The sequence below is a fragment of the Scardinius erythrophthalmus genome, assembly GCF_964197995.2.
Source record: "Scardinius erythrophthalmus genome assembly, chromosome: 19".
In the NCBI taxonomy this organism is placed as follows: domain Eukaryota; kingdom Metazoa; phylum Chordata; class Actinopteri; order Cypriniformes; family Leuciscidae; genus Scardinius; species Scardinius erythrophthalmus.
The window spans coordinates 16,920,213-16,947,900 of record NC_138239.1 but is presented as its reverse complement, the minus strand read 5'-3'; the positions used below and the strand labels follow the sequence as shown (position 1 = coordinate 16,947,900).

Sequence of the window (27,688 nt, the reverse complement as noted above, 5' to 3'; positions counted from 1 at the left end):
ATATCCATGTAAGTGTTCTGATCTCTGATTGAAGAATATTTGACCATGTGACTGCTGACATGATTCCCGCGCTGCCCAAGGAAGAGCAGGTGCACGTGCGCGCTCGCTCGCGCGTCTTCCATTTTGAAATATTTATTAAATGTTTATTTTGTTTTAATTTACCTTTAGAAAAATATTATTAATGTTAAACACAACAGCAAAAATTAAATCTTACCTATTCCTGTAGTCTATCTAAACACATACCTGAGAGCGCGTGGCACCATGCGCGTGCCATTACTGAGCCGCGGTTTTTTAAACTGAGGTAAATCTGGTTAACAATTGAAAACTCGCTTATATAAAATACATCATATAAACATTTGTATTTATATTTTAGTCCGATAGGAATGGTGAGAAGTAATTTTTCTTATCTTTCTTTAGGTGATAGATTTCAAGACGCCACTTTAAATTGTATATTTAGCAAAAGTCTGTGATTTAACTTATAAACAAACAGGAATTCAATAAATAACGAAATACGCTTGCCATCCATACTAAAATATATATCGAATAAACATATAATGATACTATTTACACAGTGGCAGTTCTGTAATATCGGCTGATTTAATCATTGAAACATGATTAAACTGAGCCGACCATGGGCCGAAACCGCCCCATCTGGACCTACTCACAGTCTGCAGATCCGGCGAGGCCCGCGGAGAACGAGGCCGACCCCAGCGGGTCGGAACCAGCCGGACTCTTCATCTCAGCAGCCTCGCAGGAAGACGACCGGCCCAACCCTGCTGATCCAGAGGCAGGAGATGGCCGCCTTCTTCAGACTGTTCGGTGGGTTCAGGAATCCTTCTGAACAAAATTAAACCTCTGTGTCACACTGGTCACTTTTACATCAGGTTTATTAGTAGTTTAAATCAAAAAAATTAAATCAAGCTCTATATAATTCCGTAGAATAATAACGCTTTGATTTGCTGTCTGCTCAGATGATGATCTAATACAGGACTTTCTGTGGATGGACTGCTGCTGCAAACTTACGGACAAGGTAAGTTAGCGAGACGTATTTTGGTGTATTTATTAATATTGAGTGGTTTATAGATTGTTCTCGTTGTTGAATTTAGAAAATTGTATATATTCAGCTGTCTCTAAACCCAGTTGTGTATGTCTTTGTCTATTATAGTATTTGTTGGCTATGGCATTTGTGTACTTCAGGAGGGCTCGTTTCAGTATCACTGAACACAACAGAATGAACTTCTTCCTTGCCCTGTGAGTTGATCATTATGTGCATGTTCTGTACACCGTAAAACATATCCTGTTAAATTTATCATAAAAAAATAGCAGCTGTGGTTGTTAGAAATTCACTGTAAAAATACTGTGTTTTACAGGATGCATGCATATTTTACAACTTATCACCATTTTATTTTATTTTATAGAATGTTAATATACCTATTTTGAACTACCCAAATCTGCATTTTACCTTAAAGTGTAGGCCTACTGATAACCACCATAACAACAATGGTTGTACAATTGAAAGCCACATGATGAATCCGAGTTCATTGTAAGTGTCCATAAAACATGGTCAAAACTCATTAGATAGTGCACAGGGTCAGACAAAACAGTCAGGCTAACACTTAAAATAATAATGCAAAAAACATTAACTAAATAACACAAAATGTAGCATAGAAACACCCTAATACATTCCTGATAACAAAAATTGGAGGAGACAAAACTATTTAAAAAATAATGTGATGTCATGCAGGGACTTCTGGGAATGCCTTTTACTGTTTTTAACTGTAAATTATTTGGTAATTAATTCTGCAATTCATATTTTTTACTTCCAGAGGCCAAACATTTTTACATGTGGTTAACCATTTACAATTTTCCATGATAAATGGTACGGTAACTTGCAGTTAACCAACTAACAGGGTTTTACTCTAGCATTTTTCTCTATTTACAGTATGTAGGGTTGTACTTGGGCTTAGCTATGTTAAAGTTGTTCAACAGAACTGCAATATGTTATGAGCACAACAGAGAAGTCCTATTTATGGGTACAACCTTAAATCCTAGAGTTTCTGTGTTACATTTTTCATACTCTAGCTATCTGGCAAACACAATGGAAGAGGATGAGGAGGAGACCAAATATGAGATCTTCCCATGGGCTCTGGGAAAAAGCTGGAGGAAAAATTTCCCACGATTCCTAAAGCAAAGAGACCAACTGTGGGCACGCATAGAGTACCGAGCTGCTGTCAGCAGACGATGCTGCGAGGAGGTACGCAGCTCACTAAACATGCACTGTAAATCATTTTAGAAGTTTCTGGTTCTGAAAAATAGCTCTAAATCACTTTGTGCTTGATGCATGATTGCAGGTGATGGCTATTGTGCCATCTCATTTCATCTGGCAGCGTGAGCGTGCAGAGCATCACAGTGGTGCTCAGAGGTTGTACCAAAACTTTGAGGGGATCCACATTCCCCGCGGGCCTTCTTCTTCTCCAGAGCCTTGTTCTCTCTGTGCTAAGACCTCTGCTGTTCCTGTGCCTCGTCCATCCTCTACTATGGCTCGTTCTTCATCTGGACCCCCAAAGACCAAATCTTCACAAAGGCCCAGTAAGATGACCAAAGCTCAGCACACCTTTAACTGCACAACTACAGCAGGTAAATGAGTGTGTGACGCCCTCTAGTGGTGTAAAGGAAATTTATGCAGGGATGTGATTTTTCCGGATTAATCCGGAATTCCGGATTTTCCGACCTGAAAATGTGACCTACGTGAATCATGCAGATCTGTAAAAAAAAAAAAAAAAAGGAGGGGGGGGGGGGTTTGTAATTTCACAGCCGTCACCATGGTAACCCGGGACGGAACCACAATCGCCGCGAATCGCGGCCACACCGGGCGGCACGTTAACATGGTTACAGATGGCAGAGAGATGCAATATTTCCCCGCCCAGCCAGTGCTTGTAGCAAAGAGTATAGAAGCCCAAGAGGCGAAACTCTGTTGTGTTATGGGTAACAGTCTGTAGATGGCGCTGCGGAGGCGCGTCCGCCATTATGGACTGAAAGCTGCTGAAATCGTTAGCGCCAGTCAATGGCAAAATCCATTTTAATAGGCGTTTATAGTTCATGTGTGCACTTGCTAGATTGCACATCTTTTTTGTACCTTTCCGCCTGTAATAGGACATTCACAGATTGTTTTTGTTCTTCCCATTGAAACGTTCACTGTGTGCACTTTCACTGAAGATGTTGAAAAAACAAGTTAATATTTTTGTGATATTCTATGTAAAATATTAACTGTCTTTAGAAATGTTCATTTATAATTTTATTTATTTATTTATTTTTCCAAATCATATATATGGTGATGTTTACTAATTTCAAAATCAACATTTGAATAAACATCTTATTACTTATATCTTATTACTGTGTGTCTGCCTATAGCCTATATTATTTCATGAATTTCTGTTAGTCATATAACTAGGAAAATGCATAATAGAACATAAATATTGATAGATTAAAGTTTTGCAGTAATTTTATAATTTTATCTTTGCAAACCGTAAGTGGTAGGCTAATGAAGCCGATTCGGTGGGGGACATACCCTTACTAAAAAGTACTATAGGAATCTTATAGTATTTTGGGACAAAATATTATAGTAATCTTATAGGAATACTATAGTAATTTGGGACATACTACAGAAGTACGATAAGACTACTATATAAATACTGTAGCAGCTTTAAAATATTATAGAGGTATTACAGAAAATCACAGAAGTATGTTATGTTCTGTAATACCTCTATAATATCCTAGAGCCGCTATAGTATTTCTATAGTAGTCTTATAGTACTTCTATAGTAATATTTTGTCCCAAAATACTATTTTCCTAAGGGTAATTAGGCCATGCATAACCAACACATAGACGTATATTTTCTGTCATTTAACGTCATTTAACGTCGGTCATCCTCATTAATGTATTTTAAATTGTTTTCATATTGAGATATGACGGCCAGAAAAAATTAAGTTATGTTAAGTTTTTGTTATGTTAAGTTTTTCAGTGCCATTGACTCCCATTATTTTTCGGCGTTTTCCTTCAGTTTTCAGTCCATAATGGCGGCCGCGCCGTCACGTCATGGGGGCAACTGTTGCTATGGAGCGTTCTATTGAGTTTCGCCTCTTGGGCTTCTTTGCTTGTAGTGCGTCAGAAACAGAGCGCGCGCGCGATCAGTTGTTGGTAATTTGTTGTGTAGCGTGCGCGACGCCGCATCCAATGTAGACAGCATTGCTTTTTTTTTTGAGGGCGCTTAACACACAGCTCGTAGAAACGGGCCTGGCAGCTCGCGCCAGTTCTAGACGCTGTGAAAGTTTCCTGATTGTGACGGATGGCCAAATTTACATGACACATTATAAATGAGCATTATAGTCTGCGATAGATACAGTGCCAAAAAGAAGAGAAGAGGATAAAAGGGGATAAAGACAGAGGTAAAGTGATGTAGTGAATGAACAGTTTATCTAATTGCATAGGAGTAAGATACTATCATTTCATGGCAGTTATTTTTACCTTAAACTTAATGTTAGCAGTTGTTCTGAGTTCTCCAGACTGTGTGATTTTGTTACAATCATGTCAGTTTTAAGACACATTTTTTATTATCACTTTTTTATTAATGTTTTACTCTACAGTTGTGCAGTTTTGGGGGGAATAGAGTACAGGCCAAAAGTTTGGAAACATTACTATTTTTAATGTTTTTGAAAGAAGTTTCTTCTGCTCATCAAGCCTGCATCTATTTGATCAAAAATACAGAATTTTTTTTAATATTGTGATATATTATTACAATTTAAAATAATTGGTTTTCAATTTATTATACTTTAAATTATAATTTATTTCTGTGAAGCAAAGCTGAATTTTCAGGATCATTACTCCAGTCTTCAGCATGTGACATCCGGTCCATCACATGATCCTTTAATAATAAAAGTATTGATTTATTTCAAAAAAGAAAGAAAAAAATTACTGACCCCAAATTACTGACCAGTAGTGTATATTGTTGTTACAAAAGATTTCTATTTTTTTTTTTTAAATTCTTCTTTTTTATTTTTTATTTTAATTTTATAACTTTTTATTCATCAAAGTATCCTAAAAGTATCACAGGTTATTAAAAAATATTAAGCAGCAGAACTGTTTCCAACTTTGATAATGAATCATCATATTAGAATGATTTCTAAAGGACTGGAGTAATGATCCTGAAAATTCAGCTTTGCATCACAGAAAAAAAATGATAATTTAAAGTATAGTCTAAAAAATGGAAATCCAATTATTTTAAATTATTTTAAATTGTTGATGGCGTGGATTAGACACTTGGCTTTGATTTCCACTGCGACACATCCACCAAATAAGTTGTCATTTGTCATACTGTACAAAAAAAGTTGCTTGTTGCACAACTAGCTGTAAAATAAATTAAAATATATATTTTTTGTTCAAATAAGTTGTTATGGGTCCTGCTTTACTATCCATATAGATCCGCCACCAGTTTGATCGGCGGGGCGGTGCGGGGGGGCTGGGTCTTAGTATATTTTCCTGCTTTTTTGTCCTTAGCCAATCACATGCCTGTTTATGGAGTGCACCACTACTTTTGATGACAGATGGGTACTTTGACTTAGGCCACTGCAGCTGAAATTCTTTAATTTGATCTGTACTTATCCCTCTGTAGAAATAGTTACAATTGGCTTTTTTTCTCTTATGCATATTTACAGCAAGTGATGGGGTCAGCGAAATGTGTCAAGATCATTCGATGGACTGGATCAATGAGGAGTAGCTCGATTGCATAACATTAAACCGATCATATTTGCCTGTTGTCTATATCAGAGGCACTTCAGCTGTCTAAGGGCCAGAACAGAATTTCAGACTCTAAACTGACCTTAAAAGAAATGTACAGCATTGGTGTGAAAAGAGTAATGGTCATGTACATTGTTCATATAAGATCTAAAGAATATGTCAAATCCTCTCACTATGTGAAGGTTTGTACATGTATTTTACTGTATCATAATCCTCATCACTATTTATTTATTTATTTGTTATTGTTGTACAAAGTACTTTTCTATTTCTGTAGTGTGCACTTACTGTCAGAGAGTCTGTGTCTTAAAGTATAACATTTGCCTGATATAAATATGAATGTGAATGAACACCTATGAAATGAATTGAGCAGATATTTAGATTCAATATACTCTGTCTTAAATACTCAAGAGCATGAAAGAAAAATGTACAATAAAAAGACTTTTATTGGACAAGTTTATTGATAAAGTGTATATATGAGACACTGCAGCTTTGGACTCTTGTATGCACATTAGTAGTGAACATCTATTTCAAGATCTTTCGTAATTTTATGAGGAAGGCTGAAAAGAAACACATTCAAAAATCAGGTACATTTCAATCACCTAGAGAACGTATACTACTACTATTTCTATTAAACATGCATATACAAGCTATTGGAATACACACAACAATGGAGAGCTGTAACTCACCTGAATGACCAGTCTGTTCAGGATGAGGACGTGCAATGTACGGGACATCTCCAAACGGCACCGGATCTTGACAATTCAAATCCCCTTAAACACAGACAGGTTAGCGTGATTCTAACCAGGGATGATTTGTGCTGATGTTTGAAGTTTTGTGTAATACAAGCAATGCAGAATCTGTGATTTGTATGATACGAGAAAGACCATGTTATAAATCACCTGCTGTGTCTTCACTTGGTTCACGTTCATCATCTTCATGTGGAGCTTTTCGTTTGTTAAATGTTCCATCCTTTTTGAGTGACGGGCCAACAAGCCAATCCCTGTACTGAACCTCAACAATGCGTTCACACACCAGAGGAAGGGCGGAGCAACGCAGACCCTCCATCAGATCAATGACCTGTGTGATACTGGCAACAAAATCAAGGCAACATTATTGATACATTCTATACACTACTGTTCAAAATTTTGTAGTCAATAAGTTGTTGGTTTTTTTTCTAAAGAAATTAATACTTTTATTAAGAAAGGATGCACTTAATTGATTAAAAAAAAGTTTCAAATAAATACTGTTCTTTTGAACTTTCTATAGAAAAAGTATGGTTTCCACAAAAATATATGGCACAACTGTTATCAAAGTGGATATAATAATGAGCAACAAATCATCAAATTAGAATGATTTCTGAAGTCACTGAAGACTGGAGTAATTATGATGAAAATTCAGCTTTGCCATGACAGGAATAAAGTACATTTTAAAATGTATTCAAATAGAAAACAGTTTTTAAATTGTAACGATTTCACAATATTACTGTTTTTATTGTACTTTGACTAAAAAGACGCAGCCTTGGTGAGCATAAGAGACTTTAAAAAAAATCTAAAATCAAAATTTTAAATGTGTATGTATAAGGTTTACATTGTTGCTTTGTGTATGCACAGAGTTTTGTATTACTTTGCTTGATAAACAGCACACACAGATCCAGGATGGAGGTGAGGAACCACAGCAGGTAAGGTCAAATGTGGATTAACCATATCCAAAGCGACCTAACACACAATAAATCTTTCATATAAAGACAGCAAATTATTCTTATATTATGGTAAAACATAAAACACATCACGGGGTGTGGCTCCTCACCGAGTTAAAACCCCGCCCAGCCAGAAGAGGACCGGCAGATATGAGGTCTCCATGGTGAAAGTGAACATTATCAGGCCATTCCTCCCCTCGCCGAAGACTCCACGTGGACCGCCAACGCTTGTAGTTTAATACAGCAACTCGGTGATGGTCCTCTCTTATCTCCACACTCAAAACACTTCCTTTATAACCCACTGATGACACAAGCATAAATTAATCCTACAGTAAGTTATATACTGCAATGCAATAGTATACCCACTTCTACAATACCCTCATAATCAGGCGACTCATTACATTGCTTTTAATGAACACTTAAAAGATAAAGGAAGACTCACACACCTGCCCTGGACAGGAAAAGGCTCATAGCACCAGATCCAGAGCCTGATTCCAGAACACAATCTCCTTCGCTCACATCCATCATTGTCAACATCGCACTGGCGTCCTGCAGAGGGAAGAGATTCGAGAGACTCTCGCATAAAACTCATGGTGGAACCATCAAGTAAAAAGTAATAACATATTTTCCTTACATATTGAATGCATGTAAACTACCTTTCAAACGTTTGGGGTCTGTAAGATTTTTATTTTTTAAGTATTTTATTTGATCAAAAAACAGTAACGTCAATGATATTAAATATTACAATTTAAAATAGAAATAACCGTTTTTTGTTTACATTTTTTTCAACTGTTTGAAAATGTAATTTATTCCTGTGATAGCAAAGCTGAATTTTCGGTATCATTACTTTTTAATAATGATCATTATTAATAATTTAATAATCGTCACATCACTGACTATGCATGCAAACAGTGCATATATTACAGATTCACTGATGTGTAGATGACTGACTGCTGTTTTGTGATGACTATCATTTCTTACTTTAGGGTATGTAATAGCTGGCCCTCTCTTCATAAAGAGAGTGAACTCATCCAGGCTGGGTCGGCGAATGAGAATCGGGATTCCCATTGAAGTGCGTATGATGCTTCCAGAAGGACGCCCCTCCATGTCCTCATGAGCTATTAATCCCCAGTTACTATGGAGCTTCATGCCCTCCTTTAGCTGGAACATCTTCCGAAACTCTAAACGTCTCTTTCGACTGAACTCGGACAGTAGGGTCTCTCCGAAACATATTTGCCTTTCCCCAGGAACACACACATGATGTGGAGCAAAAGATTGAGGTTCCTCTGTTGCCTCTTCTCGCTCCTTCCCCAGACTCTGAGTGTCATGTTCAGCCTCATTGTTTCGAGTGTCCCGTAGTTCCCAAACCTCTTGACTCAGACTGTCTTCAGGCAGCAGTTGACTGACTCTCTCCAGTGGGGACAGAGGTCGACGTCTTCCAGACAAAGAAGTTCTTCGAGAGAACGGTGGGAAAGTGGACACGGGTGCATCTGAACCCTTGTCAGAATCATTTGGGTCAGTCCCAAAGCTCCTCACGCCACAGAGAAACGGTTTAATGCGAACCACATGATGTCTATCCAAACACATGACATGGACTTTGGAAAATTTACGAGTCATGAATGAGAGACCCAAATGCAATAAAACCGTCATGGTTTGAGCTCAAGAAAGAATGACTTAAAGGATGAAGATGGTACACTTTTGAAGGCTTAATTGGTTCTTCTTACCACACAGAGATCAGAAACATCACACACAGCAGCTATTGAGCTATTGAGACCAGAAAAGACGTACTGGTAGGAGGAACTCGCAAATCATGCATTATATAATTAACTACAAATTACCTCTACACAATAACCTTTGTCAAAAAAATAAAGTCAAACACATTTGTAGAAAATATATCATTTCAAACGACCTGTAATAATACCGAAATAATTCGCTATATAATTATTTACTGGCAGGATACTAGTGTAAATGGCAACTTAATCTGTGTCCATTATGTTAGAAGAAAAACAATCCAGCATGATTCTCAAAGGGCGCCGCCATGATGGAAAGACGTCACTGACAGATGCAGTACCACCTGGTCACCGGTAGATGGTTTCTTTCTCTTAAACTTGTTCAGATTTGTCTGTTATTGTCCCGATTCAGTTTCCATAATTATAAATTTACGAGGGTTGTATGATTAGGTCAAGGGAATTATTTTCTTAAAGCCTATTTAATATTTATAGTCTATGTGTATGTTTTCTTTATTATAAATCTTAATCACCTTATGTTTAAATCTGTTTTTACCGTTGAAACAATACATTTCTTTACACAAAACAAATAAAAATAAATAAGTAAATGGTAACACTTTACAATAAGGTCTCATTTGTTAACTTAGTTAAATTTGTTAATGTATTATCTAGCATTAACGAACAATGAGCAATGCATTTGATACAGTAGGCCTATTTATTAATCTTTGGTAATGTTAGTTAATAAAAACACAGCTGGTCATTGACTGTTCATGTTAGATCACAGTACATTAACTAATGTTAACAAATACAAATTTGATTAAGTAGGCTATGAATGAATATTGAAATTAACATGAACTAAGATTAATGCTGTAGACATATTGTTAATTCTTAGTTCGTTAACTAAAGTAGTTAACTAATATTACCTAATGAAACCTTATCGTAAAGTGTTACCAAGTAATATATATATAAAAAAATCTTTGCAGCAACATAAACAAATGATTGTACTCGTTTATAAACGTACATGCATCATATTTAAATAAAATAAATTAAGCTTTTTAAAATAAAACGTAATTGTTAAATGGAACTATCTGTTAAATGCACATAAATATTAGTATAGGCTATTTAAATACTAAATATACATGAAGACACATGACCCATAATTTTTTAGAATAATTACATGTACAAAATAAATATGTAACCGTTTCCATTATATGTTACAGAATGGGAATTTTGATTAGATGTCTATTTTTTTCTGTAGCAGTTACATAGTTTTTATATTTTCTGTTACAGTTAGTACTGTAAATACATATACATATAAATACAATTTAAAATGAAATATACTTAACTTAGGTACTATTTAGTAAAGCACATTAATTTCAGTTATAGAAAGCAAATGAAAATTGCATTTGGTGATAACTCAAAGATCATTCTCAACTTCCACTATAACAAAATTGGAGAATGAAACTTCCGCGTCCGTCTGTGGTTGGTGAAAAACAATATGCCACGCCCACAGAACCCAGGAGGGCCAATTAGCGTTTCCGTGGCGCCTGTGCAGCTGCGCATGTGCGCTTTGGAATTTTCTCTCACACGTGTTTCCCGTGAAGCAGACGGACGCACGCGGACTGGTAAGATGGCGGCGGACGGAGGCCGAGCTGCGCTACCCTGCGCCTTCAGCCCCAAATCACAACAGTTTCTGGCTCTCTGCGCACAGGACGGGAGACTACGGATTTGGAATACCGAGAGCAAAACTCTACAACAGGAATACGTGCCTTCCGCGCACCTGAGCGCAGCCTGTACCTGTGTGACATGGGGACCGTGCCGAGCAGTTCAGGTAACACACAGTGTTCGGGGTTCAGTCGGGGGATGCGGCCTGTTGTATCGCAGTGCACCGTTGCAGAGTCTTCGGGTCGCTTTGACTGTGTATTTACCCAGCATATGATCATAAAACTGAACACTGGTAATTTGACAATGTATTTACTGGGTGCTTTAGAGCTGTGCCCGTGGAGTGCGCTGCGCACATGTTGCGTGTGGCACATGTTCAGACGCAGGCCGCGAGACGCGCAGATCCAACACTATATTCATATATATTCTCAACATAAAACCTTTAAAATCACTACATTGATTCCAGAAGTTCAGCTACATGCGCATATTGGGGCTCGTAAACATTGTTATAGTCGTCTGTTGGTTGTCTGTGGCTAATAACGTAGGCTAATAAGTTGATGTTGGCTAAAGTGATGATTCCCTGCTATTTATTTTATAACTAAAAAAAGTAATGTCAACATCTCTTTTAGTGTGTTATTTTTGTGTAGTTTCAATTATCAGTGTTGTATTTAAATGTACTTTATCAAAGTAGCACATGGTCACATGGCTGCACAACTCGTGAACTTTCTCTTGATGCTGTTTGTAAAGTGTCTATCTGTTTGTCTTTGTCAAACTGATATATAGTAACACGCGGAACGTCACAGTAGTTGATTCTAGCTAGTGTTGGAGAAAGTTGGTCATAAACATCTTTGACAAGTAACTCTTCCATTGTTACTAGTAACATATATTAAATGTTTGACTTGGAGTTCTTTTCTATTTGTGATTCAGATATCAAACACTAACTTACTAGTACTCTCAGGCTCACAACTGTCCTTCTAAACTCCCTTTATCATTTGTTTTGCTGTCTTTTCTTGCTTTTTAGATATTTATCTTGTGGTACAGCACAATGACCAACTACTCTTGCTTTTATTGTGCTATATAAATAAAAGTTGATTGGTTAATTGATAGTTTGTTTTATAATTTTGCTTTGTACCTGTGGATTTGCTATTTATTAGCTATTAAAAGTATGTTAGTTGTAACTGTGCAAGTGGTATTCATAACTGCTCCAGTTTCCTAGTGCAAATGGATCCTAGTACCTTTATAATAGATAATAGCCAATTACTGGTAGCTAGTAGGGGTGTCACAATATATCGCAATACAAAAATACAACAATATGTATCGTGGATAGTTCACCCACAATAAAAGTTACTGTGTGGGGAAATTTTTTTTTCAGAGTTTTAGTGTCAGTACTATATTAAACTAAAACATATAATGTTGAATATAATGTATAATGCAATGGGGGAATATTGTGGGTCCTGAAAAGGCCAAATGTCTTATGTTACCAGTAAAACGTGTCCTACATTATTTTAAATAGGCTATATCTAGTCAGTGACAGAGTGCAAGCATATTTGTCTAAAACTAATTCTGTATTTTCCGCTTCAGAATAATGAATATTTTTATTCTGGTGTCACTATTGTCCTGTGCATTGGGTTTCAGCACCAAGTCCAAGACAATCATTTACACCCACAATGTAATATCAAATTTAGCATTTTAATCAACAGTTCATTTTTTGCTAACCTTTTATCATATGTCTTGGAGTATCGCAATTATATTGTATCGTGAGTTCAGTATCGTGATACGTATCAAATCGTGACATGAGAGTATCGTTACACCCCTAGTAGCTAGATATCCTTTTTTAATACTTAATAAATAGTCCTTATTAAAACTTAATAAATAGTTTGTCACCAGTAACAAAACATGCTAGTTTTAAGTACCAGTATCAAACAAAGTTTCTAGTGAAATTGAGAACTTGTATTTTGATTATTTACTAGTAATGTTAAAACAGCTCTCGATAGGTTACATACATTAAAGCAGGGTTCACCAATCTCGGTCCTGGAGGGCCGCTGTCCTGCAGAGTTTAGCTCCAACCCCAATTAAACACACCTGAACCAGCTAATCAAGGTCTCACTAGGCATACTAGAAACTTTCAAACAGGTGTGTTGGAGCTAAACTCTGCAGGACAGCGGCCCTCTAGGACCGAGATTGGTGAACCCTGCATTAAAGTCTTCTTAATGGAAATGACTGGGTAAACAATGTCCAGTATGAAATGTTTAAATATTATTCATAATTAAATAACAATTTCTTCCTGTTGGATTTCACCCAAAGGCAAAATAAATGGTAATTAATGGTAATCATTTTCTTTTTCTATGTGTGTGCTTTAGGATGTTCCACAGAGGAAGAGGAGGAAATGTGAGGCCGGGTCGGCAGTTGAGCAGACAGATCTGTTGGCTCTGGGCACTGCTGCTGGGTCTGTCCTCATCTACAGCACATTGAAAGGAGACCTGCATTGCACTCTGGTAAGAATTCACCAACAGCTGGTCCTTATGATATTTGGCCAATGCATCTCAAAGTTTTAAAGGGTTAGTTCACCCAAAAATGAGAATTGTCTTCAATTACTCACCCTCATGTCGTTCCAAACTAGGGATGTTAACGATTAATCAACGATCGATTAATTGTTAATACATTTAATTGCTAAAACGATCGTCGATTAAGCAGGTTTGTGCGTGTGCTGCTCAATCTCGAAACATGTAAAGCAGACACGAGGAAAAATTAAGCGAGCGGTACAGAGTTATGTTTGGGACCATTTTACTACTAGTTACATCTTCATCATAACTATAAGTTTGCGTGTGCATTCGCAGCCTTTTGTTTCGTGTAAATGTAAGTTGTAATATTGTTTATTTTCTGTAGGCCTATCTATGTCTTATATAGGATGCATTTGGTTAAGAATTAACGCGGTTTAAATAGCACCGGCTCAAACAGCAATGCACAACTAATAATGACTATGATTGGGACTGTCATATTACATAACATTATAGAGAGAACAATATTGTAATAAGATTTGTGTTATTGAATTATTTGGGTTTAGTTGCCATGTTTCTTCGCGTTGCTTCAAAAGTGCGTCCACAACGTGAGTCACACATTCTAAATAGCATGTAAATTAGTTCGTTCACTTGTACATTCGCGCCATTTTGTGTAGATATAAATTGTAATATTATGTTTATTTTGTATGCATCTGATTAATCTCTTGTAGGATGCGTTTAAGTAATATGCTAGCAAAGGGCTTCAGTTTACCGGTGTTCATTCAGTGCGCGCAGCTCAAACTGCAATGCACGATTAATAATAACTGATTGGACTGTCATATTACATAACATTGAGAACACTATATTAATTAATAGTTGTGAATTCATTGGGTTTAGTTGCTGTTTTCAGCGCATTGTTCCAGGAAGAGCGCGTCCACAACAGGAGTACACATTCTGATAAGCACGCATCTGAGGCGGCGTTGGTGACACGTTGTATTTATTTATTTAAAATAAATACAACATACAATTTATTTATTTAAATGACGATCGAACATGGGAATTTGTGTAAATTGACATCCCTATTCCAAATCCATAAGACTTTTGTTCTTCGGAAAAAACTAATGAAGATATTTTTAATGAAATCCGAGAGATTTCTGTCAATCCATTGAAAGTCTATTCAACCAAAACTTGCTCAAATCATAAAATAAAGAAAATATGGTTGAGCTTCCATTTGCCACTTTTGAGTGCTCTATGAATTTTCGCTGATCAAAGTTTATATGTGAATGAGTCTAAATTTAATCTGTTCATATAGACCTTATGCGCCAGAGAAACGAGGGTGCCGCCATCTTTAGAATATTGTCTTTGAACTTCTGTTTTTGCAGTCGCTCTGTATATTTCTATGGCATTGCTGTCCAGGAGTAATTAGCTTTTGAAGTGAATTTACTTAATATAAAGTTAACGAAAGTTATCATGAGGATTGTAATGTTTAAAGCAGATGTCTTAATAAATGTCAGTAGACTGGGAAGATTTTAAAACGAGCCGTTCATTCATAAATGCGCAAGATCGCTGTGAAAATACAGACCGGAAGTCAAAAGACAACGAGCGCAGCGCTGAAAAGAGGCGAGGCTATATAAGGTCTATAGACCTAAAACAATTGTCTCTTTAGAAGACTTGCATTAAACCACTTGATTCATATGGATTTATGTTATGTCTTTATAAATGTTTTTATGCGTCATAATTTTGGGCGAATAGACTGTTATTGGAGAGACAGAAATCTCTCAGATTTTATTAAAAATATCTTAATTTGTGTTCCAAAGATGAATGAAAGACTTATGGGTTTGGAATGACATGAGGGTGAAAAAAAATAAATAAAAATTCATTTATGGGTGAACTATCCCTTTAAGGGAAGTTTGGTGAACTACAGTGGACTTGAAAATGGCAAGTACACAGCACACGTTACTTCCATAGGTTTGTAATACCCAGGGGAGAAAGTAGTTCACCTAACTAAAAAAGACACAAATGAGTGATTTCTGTTAATTTAGCTGAAATTAAGAATGTTTAATGATGTCTTATCCTCTCAGGATGGAGAACACAGTGGACCAGTTAACAGCGTCCAGTGGCATCCAGAGGACTCTGTGTTATACAGTGGCTCAGATGACTCACACATAGCTGAATGGGACCTGCAGAAAGGAAAAGTTAGTTGGTGAGTGTGTGCACTGCAGTTATTTGTGTTGGATGTTTGACCAAAATGGGTTTCTTTTGGTTTTATTCAACGTAAAAAAATTTGTGCATCTGATTTACAAGCAAACATGTTCTGTGTTCAGCAAATGGAAGGCAGACAGATCAGCCGTCAGCAGCTTGTGTATAAGTCCAGATGGAAAGCTGCTGCTCTCGGCAGGAATGACCATCAAGATGTGGAACCTGGAGACTAAGGAAGTGTACAGGGTGAGTCTGACCTCTATGCTATAAGCAGCCACGGGTAAATAAAAACAGAAAAGTTTCAGATTTAACAATACCTCCCAAATTTGCAGAAATTCACAGGTCACTCTACCATGGTAACAACTCTCTGCTTCGCCACAACACGACCCCCTGACAGCAATGGGATGTACTTTCTGTCAGGAGCTGCTCACGACAGGCTACTGAGTGTGTGGTATGTTACACCTTTACTAGCTAACCATAGCACACAGAAATAAACCCATAATGATCATTTGTGGTTGGTGTACAGTTATTACAATTTGGCCTATCTAATAATCAGGGATGCGCCGATCCCAATACCACCATTCTTTGTCAGATCGGGTAACGGTCAGTGGTGCGTTTCCCGTACAACGACGTAACTCGCTGTTTAACTACCATAGTACGATGCATTGTTGAAGAAATCCAACTAGCTAGTCACGACTGTTTCCCGAAACCATATTGTTGTAAATTGGTCGTTCAACCACATTGGTTAATGATGTCATGCAGGTGGAGTAATAACTACTTTTAATGAATTTGTTTCAGATCGAATTAATGCTAATGTTTTGCTATAAATTACGGACATGGCATCTGAGGACTATTTTGATTTATTTCCAGATTCAAGCTAGGCTCATTCTTGCGTAGTAGAGCATGTTCAAAAACGTCAATTTAAATCTCTTGACAAACTAAAAGACGTAAATGACATTTGTATGTATTCTAAATAATAGATACAGATTGCACTGAATGTCAGCTTGCTTATTTTGCTCAAGATAAGGATTTGAGTCCACATGTCATGCAATTTAGAAACTATGCTTCTAACCACAGGTCGAGAGAGCTGTCGCTTCCAACTACTCAACTTTGCGATGCTGTTTGCGAATGTTCTTTGGAACTATGGTTTCGGGAAACACTGACTTGTTGAACTATGCTGATAACGACGGAACTTGCGACCATAGTTGGCTAACGATGCTTTTGGGAAACGCACCCCAGATGGGACCGATCCAAATCTGATATTGTGCGTATACTATTGTGTTATTGTTAAGCCTCACAAAAGGCACAAAAACATTATAAAGCACCATCAACTTTGTTCTAAAGCAATTCCATAGTTTAATGTGACATGGAGATAAATATTGAAGTCGTTAAATTCAAGTTGATGTCAGTGCTTCCCTCCGCTGCGGCTGTCAGTCTTTCTCCATTCAGCACTCAAACTTGCTGGAGTTTATTGCTGTTCATGCAACTTTCTCCCGGGTGTCTTTTAGATCACAACACTGGAGTAGAGAGCACTTTGAATTGTTCTTCAGGCGCAGAGTAACTGAAATCTAGAACTGTTAAAAGAAAAGGCTCAAACTTTTGCAATGACATAAAATACTACGCGTCAATATCTCTTCCCTTTTTGCTTTGAACTTTTTAATGCGATGTGCTTCGACTCCATGCCGCTTCAACTGCATCATTATGCACATACTTGTTTTTCATAAATGTATTTTACAACAATACAATTACAATGTAACAATACAATCTAACATTTTACCAGATTTAGTGCTACACTTATTCACTTTTATTGGTTTTCCATCTCACTAAATGTTTAGATTTAATACAATTATTGTGCATTTTGCTAGAGTAACTTTTGCTGCAGATTTTTCCACTAATCTATTTTATATTAGTATTTTGTAATAGGTTATGATAATATTTTTTTTTTTGTTGTTGTTTTTCTTTATAATAATGTTAAACACACTAAAGAGTAATTATCAGTTCAACACAGGTATAGAAATTCTACTTTTTTTATTTTTTATTACGGCTGATACTCAGAATTTTTGGTATCATTCCGTGTCGGTGCATCCCTACTAATAATTGTTAAATTATTGTGATAGTTCACCCAAAAATTTAGATTACCCCATGATTTAATCACCCTCAAGCCACCCTAGGTGACATTCTTCTTTCAGACAAATACAATCAGTTACAAAAAAAAATTCCTGGCTAATCCAAGCTTTAAAATGGGAGTGAATGGCTGGTGAAAATTTGAAGCCCAAAAAACTGAATCCATCCATTATAAAAAAAAAATACTCCCCACGGCTCTGGGGGGTTAATAAAGGCCTTCTGAAGAGGAGCCATGTTTTTGTAAGAAAAATACCAATATTTATAACTTTATAATCTAAAATAACTAGCTTCCGCCAGATTACCGTACGCATACTATATAAGTCGACTTGTACCAGAATAGTAACCAGTGACACATGTATGGTGTAGGATGTAGGAGTATCGTAAGCTTAGACGCCTCTCGCGGTTTAAACAAATAGGGCTGTGCAACAAACTGAGGCTCCTCTTCTACTATATAGAAATCCTCCGACATTTCTCTTCAAAATTTCAAAATTCAATATTTTGTTTTGCTCTTTTCTCTGAGCTTCTAGTATTCTCTCTCCAGTATATATTTAAATAATTGAATTAATAAAAATATGTAATTAGACTAATGGCTTAAATGAACAACTACTAATAGACTAGAAAAAAAACTTTAGTTAGTAATTAGGACATTCTGGGTTGAGCGAGCGGCGCTCAGTGCTCCATTCCCACCATGAAATGATTATTTTGCTCGGGCAGGACTAAGCAAGCGGAGCATAATCTTCAGAAAGGCACTCTCCGCTCTGGAGGAAATATTACCACTCTGGTGTGAGACTAATGTGTTCTTTCTCTGTTGTCTGAGAGTTGATTGACAGCTTTTAGGTTTGTTATTAGCGTCACCCTCTGGTTAAATGAACGTGTCATCACCGCATCCGCACAGGGATATTTTACAGGGTACCCGCGGGGTCTTAAAAGCATTGAAAAAGTCTTAAATTTGATAATCTCAAATTAAGGCCTTAAAAGCCTTGAATTTGGTATACAAAGTCTTGGATTTCGTTACAAAGGTCTTAAATTTTGTTTTGCCTTTTCTATGATTAAGTTCATACCGTAACAAAATTAACTGTTACTAATGTAGACTAATTAAAAATTAGTCGCTTAACGTTGAGTGCACCTCGCGCTCCACGTCATAGAAGAACGCGCGAAAGCGTGCGCACCCGTTACTATGGTTACTAATCAGAGCTTTTCTGTTAAAAGAACATGTTTTCTACCCGGTCTTTTCAGTAGTATCTGGCCACAGCCATCCACGCGCGCTCTCTCTACATTGTTGAAGAAGCGCGGATGATCTGAAAACACAGACAAGCTGGAGTTCAGCGATCTTCATTTGAGAAGATCTGTCACGAGCCGCTTGCGCTGATGGTGCGACTAAATCTGCGATCAAAATGCAGGCTGATATACAGCAGTGTTTTTAATGTTGATCATTATGCGAGCAAGAATGCAATGTTTCCCGACTATCCACACGATTTCAAATGTGACATTGATTTTATGCAATAAACAGTAAAAAAAAAAAAAAAAGTAACATTAAGTGATGTATTACATTTTAAACAGTATTGTCAGGCTTATTGCTCTATTTTGCAACAAAATCTGTGGCTTTGACAAAGACAATGAGTTACCGCCACCTACTGGCGATTTTAATATCATATTTTTATTAATATTAAACGTTTTTTAACATTGAATATTTATTGAACATTGTTTTACTTAAAGCATTATTTATATTTTAAAGGTATTATAAAGGTGAAAAATGAAATGGAAAAATCGATTAAATGGGGCAAATATTGTCCCTTAATGGAAAGATGTGACTGCAGTCTAAGTGGAAGAGAGGGGGTACGGCACTCTAAAAAATTGGAGAACTAAGGAAAAGGGATATGTAGAATTGCACAAGTGCTACTGCTAAAGAGTGCAATGTCAATACAGCCTGTTAGCTTAATTTTAATTTCTCATAAGCTTAATCGAATTGGCCTAGAGAGAATAATTATGACATTCTCTGTCTAAAGACTACATATAAAATAGCTACCAAAATTAAAGTAACTGCAGTTTGACTAAAAGTAATGACTAAAAGTTGACAAAAAATGCAAACACATTTCGTCAACTAAAACTATGAAAGGCAGAATGACTCAAATGTGACTAAGACCAATAAGCATTTTCGTCTGAAGATGAAGAGTAAGACTAAATCAAAAATGGCTGCTAAAATTAACATTGGCCTACACACGTGCACGCTACAACGCTGTTGCGTATGTAATAAATATGACTGATAATTTAAATAAAATGTTTTATTTAATTCAAGTAATCTACTTGTACATAATAATTTTTTAGGGCTTAAAATGTATACAGATTTGACATTTTCCCCTCATACTTCTGTCGGAATTGGTACGAAGTTGGCATTGAATTTCATTTTAAATGGTATTAAAAAGGTCTTAAAAAGCCTTGAATTTAAGTTGGAGGATCCTGGGGGTACCCTGTTTTAAGACAATAATCGCACAACCAATTCAATATTCTACAATTAAAACAACTAATCAAATATTCTAAAATCGTCACTCATCCCTAATATACACCTAGGATGGCTTCAGGGTGAGTAAATCATGGGCTATTTTTCATTTTTGGGTGAACTAACCCTTTAACCAAAACAATTGTTATCTATGATTTATTTATGCCATAATCGAGCAGCCCAAATTACAACTAAGACTGCTGGTCCATGATATTGTAAAAAAACAAGCTCATAGAAATCTGAGGCTTAATAAACTGATGTCTGATTTAGTTCCTTCTGTGCTCCTCAGGCAGGTGAGGTCCGATGGCAAGGACAAGAACTCTGTGGTGTCATTTACTCTGACAGATGAACCCCAACACATAGATCTTCAGACATCCAGCCACAAAGAGGAGGTGAGGATTTAATGGGCTTAATCATTATCCATGATTGGAGTTATGTGCTTAGTTTTTGACTCCTCTCTGTATGTTTCTCAGGCTATGAGGTTAGCAGTGGTGTGTAAGGATGGTCAGCTTCATCTCTTTGAGCACTTTCTGAATGGGTGAGTCTGTCCATCTTCCATTTATCCATGTGAATGGTTATTCTTTAAAACAGTTCAGTCAAGCTCATATTGATATTTTGCTTCCTCAGGATTTGCAAGAAGCCACTGTCACCAGTGTGCTCTTTGCAAGTGTCCACTATGAAGGGAGACTCGCCTGTGCCAGTGCCTCTGCTCGCAGCAGCTTTGTGTGCAGACAGACAGAACCTAAAGCTGGCATACGGACATCACCTGCAACCTGTCATGGAGAAAACGGTAAGTACAGCAGAAATTGATCATTGATTTAAGTGGTTTATTCAATTGGTCAATTTTCTTACATGCCGTCTCTTCCCACAGCCATTTAACACGTCAGAAAGACATGCGTGCTTAGTCCGAGATGTACTTTCCACACTTTCTCTCTCTGTAGACATGGCTGTCTCCAAGGTAAGACCCCATATGTGCCATCAATAAATGCTGTTACATATGACAAGGTCATTTGACATTCAATTTCAAACAGGATCTGCAGTGTTGCATACCATATTTGTAAAACTATCAACCCTTTTACGCGTACAATCATTAGGGATGGGGGGTATATTATTGTTCTCCTCACGATAAGAATTAGTCTTCCTGCGATAATAACGATAAAGCCTTCTTGACGTATTTCTGTTTGGGACCCATTCGCAGCTCATGTGCAGAGCGAAAACAACTATGGCGGAAAGCAGACGTGAAGCTGAGGCGGAGTTTAGCGCTAAATGAGGAACTACCTCTGCAATATGGAACTGGTACACAAATATATTTTCTCTCTGCGAACACTGACTGAGCGCTTGAGTTTCGCTCTCCGCCAAGTGGTCCGTATAGCGGTGTGAGGGGCCCGACTCGTTTTAAGTCCATATCTCCCATCCCTAACGAGCACACCAGTGTGATCAGTCTTGGCTGGTCCCTGGAGTGTACGATCACACAGGTGTGATTAGACCGTTCAGTGCATCATGTGATCAGTTGCTAAGTTCAAATGTGCTTTCGTACGTTGGCTGGAGCTGAGTCAGAGACTCGCGCTGTGCTTTTCATATATCACAGCTATTCAGTGTTTTCAACCACAAGGTTTATTTTTGGTTTCAGACATTTAAATACTCAAGTACTATTTATAGTTGTTGTATACAATTGTAAAATACACACTGATGTCTATGAAAGCGACAATAATAATTCTTTCAAATATAAATTGGCGAGGTGTTTTTATTCTTATCAGATACACATTGTGTAGGTAACTATAATGTTTACTCTATTATTCTCCCACTTCACCGGCCACTTTCATGTATTTCGGGAGAAGTGGGTAAATTTGTGTTGTAAATCTGACCCGTCCGATTCTCTGAATTGCGGCACAAACTAACATGGCGGTGCCCATCGCTCGTTAGAGATCAACTAACATGATCATTATAAAGGTTTTTAAATGACAAAATACATTTACCTGCACGTATTTGAGAATCGGAATATCAGGTAGGTGATGAAATGGTTTACAAGTTTGTGAATATTCTGAATAAAAAAAGGAAATAAAAGCAATACATCAGTCGTACAGCGCTATTATGGCTGCGGCGTGTCTCGTGACAAGCATGATGCGACGCCATGGAAATATGATGCGTTAACTGGGGGCTTAGCTAGAATAATTTAAACTTGGGTGTGAAAGGGTTAAAAACTGCTTTGTTTCTGATTCTGTATAATTACACATTCCTTTCTTTAATCTGTCTTCCTGAGATATTTGTAACATTTGTCACACTGCAGAACAATTTAAGTGAAAAGAAAGAGAGAATGAAAAAGGTGATTTTTAAAATAGTGAAATGTTTTGAACAGGGGTGTCCAAACTTGGTCCTGGAGGGCCTTAGCTCTAACTTACCTCAACTTACCTGCCTGAAGTTTCTAGTATACCTAGAAAAACCTTGATTAGCTGTTTCAGGTGTGTTTAATTGGAGTTAAAGTTATACTTTGCTGGACAGTGGCCTTCCAGGAGCAGGACTGGACACCCCCTTGATTTAGAAGAAATGGTAACCAGTTACAGCATATGAAATGTACACTACAGTTCAAAAAGTCGACAAGATTTAAAAGAAAAGTCTCTTATACTCACTAAGGCTGCGTTTGTTTAATCAAAAATAGTTAATTTAAAATATAATAATTTTCCACAACATTCACTATTTTAATCATTTGAAAGCTGACTTTTCAGCATCATTACTCCAGTCCCCAGTGTCACATGATCCTTCAGAAATCTTTTTATTTTGCTGATTTGCTGCTCAAGAAACATTTCTTACTGTTGTTATCAGTGTTAAAAACAGTTATTTTTGTGGATAACCTTGGAAACTGATGCATTTTTTTTGTAGAATTCTTTGAATAGAAAGTTTATAAAACAGCATTAACTTGAAAGGGAAATCTTATGTGACAATGTAAATGTCTTTACTGTCACTCAAATCAATGCATCTTTGAATAAAACTGTACATGTTTTTAAAGAAAAAAGTTCCTGACCCCAAAATTTTGAACGGTAGTGTATATGTAAAGAAAAAAAAATACTCAAATCGAATTGTTAAATAAGTTCATGGACAAATTATTAATTCAACTACCCATTTCCCCTGTAACACTGGTACGGTAATGGTTTAAAATGGTTTATTGACTGTGCATTAATTTGAACATCATCTTCTAGGTGAAGACACCAGTTGTTAATCAAAAGAGCAAAGTTTTAATGCCAGGACTAACAGGACACAAGGCACCAATCAAATTAACTCCCAATGAAGGAGAGAAAAGGAAAAAAGAGGCCAGTACCACAGAGGTAAGACTCTAGACAATTTGTGTAAAATGCTTAAATGTTATCCCCCAAGAATTAAATTAAGGAATTTCTTTCCATCATACTCTAGTTGTCTATCGAGGAGCGGTTGGAGCAGATTGAGTTGAGTGGAGGCAGGAAGGGTGCTGCTAAAGGCTCGTCCTCCCTGCAGACGGACAGCTTTGCTGTACTGCTTGTTCAAGGCCTAGAGAGCAAAGACGAGAAGATCCTTAATGTAAGTTACACTCCTCTCGCTACAAACATCATACACAACAGATTGTTGTCTGTTCATAGACCCTGTTCTCATTCTAATTTGATTCATTCTAACAGAAAATATTTCAAACCAAAAAAGAGATATTGATAAAGAACACTGTTTCCCGGTTACCACCCCCAGCTATCCTGCCATTGCTGGAAGAGGTATGTCGACATTGTTAAATAGTATTATTTAAACAAACTACAAAAATCTTACTGACCCCAAACTTTTGATTAGTGTACGTTGTATACATTTAAATTATTCTATGGTTGTTTTTTTTAGCTGTCCAGAAGACTGCAGGGACATCCGTTCGCGTGAGTATATTTTTACTTTTTGTTCCTTTAAGGTTTTAAGGCATTCAACATTTTGTAACGTGATTCTTTTACTGTGTGCAGGGCCTTGCTTATAGTTCAGTGGTTTAAGGCTGTACTTACACAACACGCATCATACTTGTCTTCGGTAAGTGCGTGTGTACATCTATACCTGTCAATAGATTTACATTCTCCAGATCTTAATGTTGACCCAGTGCTTATTTATTAGTCTTTATCCACGGTAGATAATATTTCTCACTTTTTTGGGGGTTACTCATTTGGTCTGTTCGTCTTGTTTCCCCATAGCTGCCGGATCTAGTGTCTCAGTTGGGCTTGATCTACCATATGATTGAGAGCAGGGTAAAGTTATATCATCAGCTCAACAGGCTTCATGGCAAATTGTTCCTGCTTATGTCACAGGTGAGCTGGTCAAACACAAGCAACCAGAACAAATGGCTTAAAGGAATAGTTCACCTAAGAATGAAAACAGATTTTTCTCACTTTTGCATATTTTTCCACTAGGTGGCGACAAGCAGCAGCGCTCAGAAAACCGATGTCGATCGCACAGCAAAACTGGTTTATGAAGAAGGTAATGAGCCCTTTTATTTTTTAGAAACAGTTTGTTTTTGTAGTAAAATACACTCAAATATAATAACCAATAAAATTGTAGTTTAATCACTTAAGAAGTTTAAATAGTTCTTGATTAGTATTTTAATCAAGATTAATTAAGAGGGTATGCATTGACATCACTTTCCCACCGGAACACGCCCCCTCAGCTGGACTGAGTGGCAAAAGAACTGCTGCATGACTGGATTTTATAGGGGAAACAGCGAAAACGAACGATTATCAGTTTAAACTAAAGGTTGGACTAGATATAGTGTTCTTTACAACTTACCTAAGATCCAGTAATCCATGGATATTGCCATGTGCCTGATTTCGACACCGGGGAAATAAAGCAAATTTGCCTGTGAACGCTTTATATAAATATAGGTAGGTCTAAATCTGGGTGATCACTTATATCAATGTTATATACATGTTGTCCAGCTTTAAAACTTGTATAGTTTTTTTTTTTCTTCAGTGTTTGTTTAAAAGCATCCAATTATGCGGAATATAAGATTATAAATATTTAATTGAGTTGTCAATACAATATATAAGGTATGCTTTTAACCCAATATTCAGCATATTGACAATGCAAATCCACCTTTCGCTGCCTGCATCCAGTTGTTTCTGTAAATTGCATTGGTCCATTTGCTTCTCTTTTCTGTAGCTTTCGGCAGTCTGTAAGATACCTCAGATTTTGTCTAATCTATTTAGACAGTAAATTGTCAAAGCTCTTTCCCATTTTAGATGTGGTGTGTGTTTTTCGCAGCATCCACACTGAAAACCAATGCTGCTGCTCAGTCTTTTTGCCACTCAGTGAGCAAAATTGCAGTCACTCCGGCCGACGGTGATATCGCGCGCATACCCTCTATTGAGTAGCTGACTAAAATATCTTAATATATTTTATCATTCTGTGTAAATGTATTAGGTTTAATATTAATTACTTCCGTGTTCTTTTGTTCTTCTTAATTATCTTAGTGTTTATTGGTGTACCCCGTTCAACTGATTTTACCCATCTGATTTTACCCATTTTTTCTACAGAGTCTTCAGATGAGGATGAAGATTCAGGAGATGAAGGGCGTCCTGAAGATGACTCTGATGTAAGATGCTCTCTCAGTTTTTCCTTCTGGGGTGTTCGGAGTGTGGCATTATGGGACTGTTCTTATGTTGATTTGTCTTTTTCAGAACTGGGAGGAGGATGAGACAGCAATGGAATTGACAGAAGACAAAAAGAACCACAATGAGGAGGATGAAGAGGAAGATATGAAAGATGAATCAAAAGCAAATGGTGATTCAGATCTGGACCCTGAAAATGAAAGCGAGGAGGAATAATACCCAAAAAAAAGCACCCTTGCATTTATATATGATTTCATTTTATTTTTCATTTTGTTGAATTTTATTGTAACAAACGAAAGGTTATGTTTTATAGAATTCCGATAGCCAATGCAGCCTGGACTTGTGGTTGTCTTTCTCAGAACAGTCATGAAGGGGCATGTGACCCTCACTCTGGGTGACTGACAGCTCCTCGTGCAGAGAGCGAGCACACACACACACATTTGAGGTCCATTCGGGTCACTTTTCCTTTGACCTCTAACTGCCTCTGTTTTGTTGCCCAACTACAATGGGATACTGTGGTTTTTCCAAACCAAATCCCCCTCGATCCCCCTGCTCGATTGCATCCTTAAACAGACGTCCGATGTCCCGGTGGTCCGAGCATATGAGCTGATCATGATTATGCTCATCAACATTGTCCTCTGCTCACATCTTTGATTTATCTGTCGTCATTGCTCTCTCTGTCACAGTCATTTTCTCATGTTTGATTTCTGTGTCCTGTGTGATTTCAGATGAGGTTTTTTTACACCATCTGCAGTCATTAACCCAGTTCTTGGTCTTGAGAACAAAAAATGTGAACCTCTCCCATTACAACATTAATATTAAAAACACAAAACCAGAGGTGTGTACGTTAATTATACAGTGGTTGCAGTTAGCGTCAACCAAAACCTTTCATGCAAACAATATATATCGGCGACTGTTGTACAGTTTAAATGAAATAAATACTGCTTTGTTCTCATCTCTTGTTTGGATTAATTTCATCTGACATTTTATTTCCTTGCTCTAAATGACAGCAATGATGTGAAATGTCTCAACCTGAAGACTGCCTGTATGCATGTAAATACATTTTAAATATGTATATATCATTTATTTATAATTTATTTATTTCTCTCTAGCTCTACAAAAGTAATTGGAATTTGTAAAATGTTATGCTTGGCTCTAAATGATTTCATCAGCTAGAAATTACTGTTTTTTTTTTTTTTTATATAAACGCTTATTTGGTAGTTAAAAATGTCTGGAAAAAATGTTAAAGATGAAAATTCCTGGGTTATTAACAAAAGAAATTAATGGGTCAATAATTGTTTCTATCTAGTCGGCACAAATGATTTACAGTTTTTAGGATACAGCTGCTCTTCCTAGGTGCTCTTGTGTACAGGTACATCTAAAAAATGTTTGAATAATATGAAGGTTTTTTTTGTTGTCCATCCATCCATCTTCTTCCGCTTATCCGGGGTCGGGTCGAGGGGGCAGCAGTCTAAGCAGAGATGCCCAGACTTCCCTTTCCCTAGACACTTCCTCCAGCTCTTCCGAAGGGACACCGAGGCATTCCCAGGCCAGCCGGGAGACATAGTCTCTCCAGCGTGTCCTAGGTCTTCCCCGGGGTCTCCTCCCAGTGGGACGCGCCTGGAACACCTTCCCGGGAAGGCGTCAAGGAGGCATCCGAAACAGATGCCCGAGCCACCTCAGCTGACCCCTCTTGATGTGGAGGAGCAGCGGCTCTACTCTGAGCTCCTCCCGAGTGACCAAGCTTCTCACCCTATCTCTAAGTGATCGCCCAGCCACCCTGCGGAGAAAGCTAATTTCGGCCGCCTGTATCCGGGATCTTGTCCTTTCGGTCATGACCATAGGTGAGAGTAGGAACGTAGATTGACCGGTAAATCGAGAGCTTCGCCTTGCGGCTC

General features: G+C 37.3%; 3 protein-coding genes across 6 annotated transcripts; 2 read left to right on the top strand and 1 right to left on the bottom strand.

Annotated features, from left to right (window-relative positions):
- Positions 1–26: 26 nt before the first annotated feature.
- On the top strand, positions 27–6,704 carry spdya (speedy/RINGO cell cycle regulator family member A). Of its 4 annotated transcripts, none has more exons than XM_081347951.1 (7): positions 27–89; positions 573–819; positions 972–1,030; positions 1,166–1,251; positions 2,083–2,254; positions 2,352–2,637; positions 5,712–6,704. In XM_081347951.1, the coding sequence occupies exons 2-7, from the start codon at positions 612–614 to the stop codon at positions 5,771–5,773; spliced, it is 873 nt and encodes a 290-aa protein (XP_081204077.1). In that variant the 5' UTR covers positions 27–89; positions 573–611; the 3' UTR covers positions 5,774–6,704. The 4 variants fall into 4 exon arrangements, with proteins under 4 accessions (XP_081204077.1, XP_081204076.1, XP_081204079.1 ...); XM_081347950.1 differs by having other exon boundaries at positions 27–301; XM_081347953.1 differs by having other exon boundaries at positions 27–301; positions 418–819.
- trmt61b (tRNA methyltransferase 61B) lies at positions 6,221–9,558 on the bottom strand. The gene is made up of 7 exons (XM_081347949.1): positions 8,471–9,558; positions 7,936–8,038; positions 7,600–7,790; positions 7,417–7,508; positions 6,693–6,880; positions 6,480–6,563; positions 6,221–6,350 (listed from the first exon to the last, which is right to left on the bottom strand). The coding sequence occupies exons 1-7, from the start codon at positions 9,137–9,139 to the stop codon at positions 6,316–6,318; spliced, it is 1,362 nt and encodes a 453-aa protein (XP_081204075.1). The 5' UTR covers positions 9,140–9,558; the 3' UTR covers positions 6,221–6,315.
- wdr43 (WD repeat domain 43) lies at positions 8,962–26,745 on the top strand. The gene is made up of 21 exons (XM_081347948.1): positions 8,962–9,279; positions 9,489–9,573; positions 10,821–11,047; positions 13,239–13,373; positions 15,458–15,579; positions 15,701–15,821; positions 15,908–16,026; positions 20,486–20,588; positions 20,670–20,734; positions 20,824–20,986; positions 21,068–21,154; positions 23,391–23,516; positions 23,602–23,745; positions 23,841–23,927; positions 24,046–24,077; positions 24,159–24,222; positions 24,381–24,494; positions 24,597–24,663; positions 25,716–25,774; positions 25,860–25,962; positions 26,104–26,745. The coding sequence occupies exons 2-21, from the start codon at positions 9,552–9,554 to the stop codon at positions 26,112–26,114; spliced, it is 1,971 nt and encodes a 656-aa protein (XP_081204074.1). The 5' UTR covers positions 8,962–9,279; positions 9,489–9,551; the 3' UTR covers positions 26,115–26,745.
- The last annotated feature ends 943 nt before the right edge of the window (positions 26,746–27,688 follow it).

Coding starts and splice junctions, on each gene's coding strand:
- spdya (XM_081347951.1), top strand. CDS start 612: ATGATTAAACTGAGCCGACCATGGGCCGAAACCGCCCCATCTGGACCT. Junction 1,031..1,165: donor GCTGCAAACTTACGGACAAG/GTAAGTTAGCGA, acceptor TGTCTATTATAG/TATTTGTTGGCTATGGCATT. Junction 2,638..5,711: donor TAACTGCACAACTACAGCAG/GTAAATGAGTGT, acceptor GCATATTTACAG/CAAGTGATGGGGTCAGCGAA.
- trmt61b (XM_081347949.1), bottom strand. CDS start 9,139: ATGACGGTTTTATTGCATTTGGGTCTCTCATTCATGACTCGTAAATTT. Junction 6,881..7,416: donor TGTGCTGTTTATCAAGCAAA/GTAATACAAAAC, acceptor TTTTGTTGCCAG/TATCACACAGGTCATTGATC. Junction 6,351..6,479: donor TGAACAGACTGGTCATTCAG/GTGAGTTACAGC, acceptor GTTTCTTTTCAG/CCTTCCTCATAAAATTACGA.
- wdr43 (XM_081347948.1), top strand. CDS start 9,552: ATGCAGTACCACCTGGTCACCG. Junction 15,822..15,907: donor AGACTAAGGAAGTGTACAGG/GTGAGTCTGACC, acceptor CCAAATTTGCAG/AAATTCACAGGTCACTCTAC. Junction 23,517..23,601: donor AAGAGGCCAGTACCACAGAG/GTAAGACTCTAG, acceptor ATCATACTCTAG/TTGTCTATCGAGGAGCGGTT.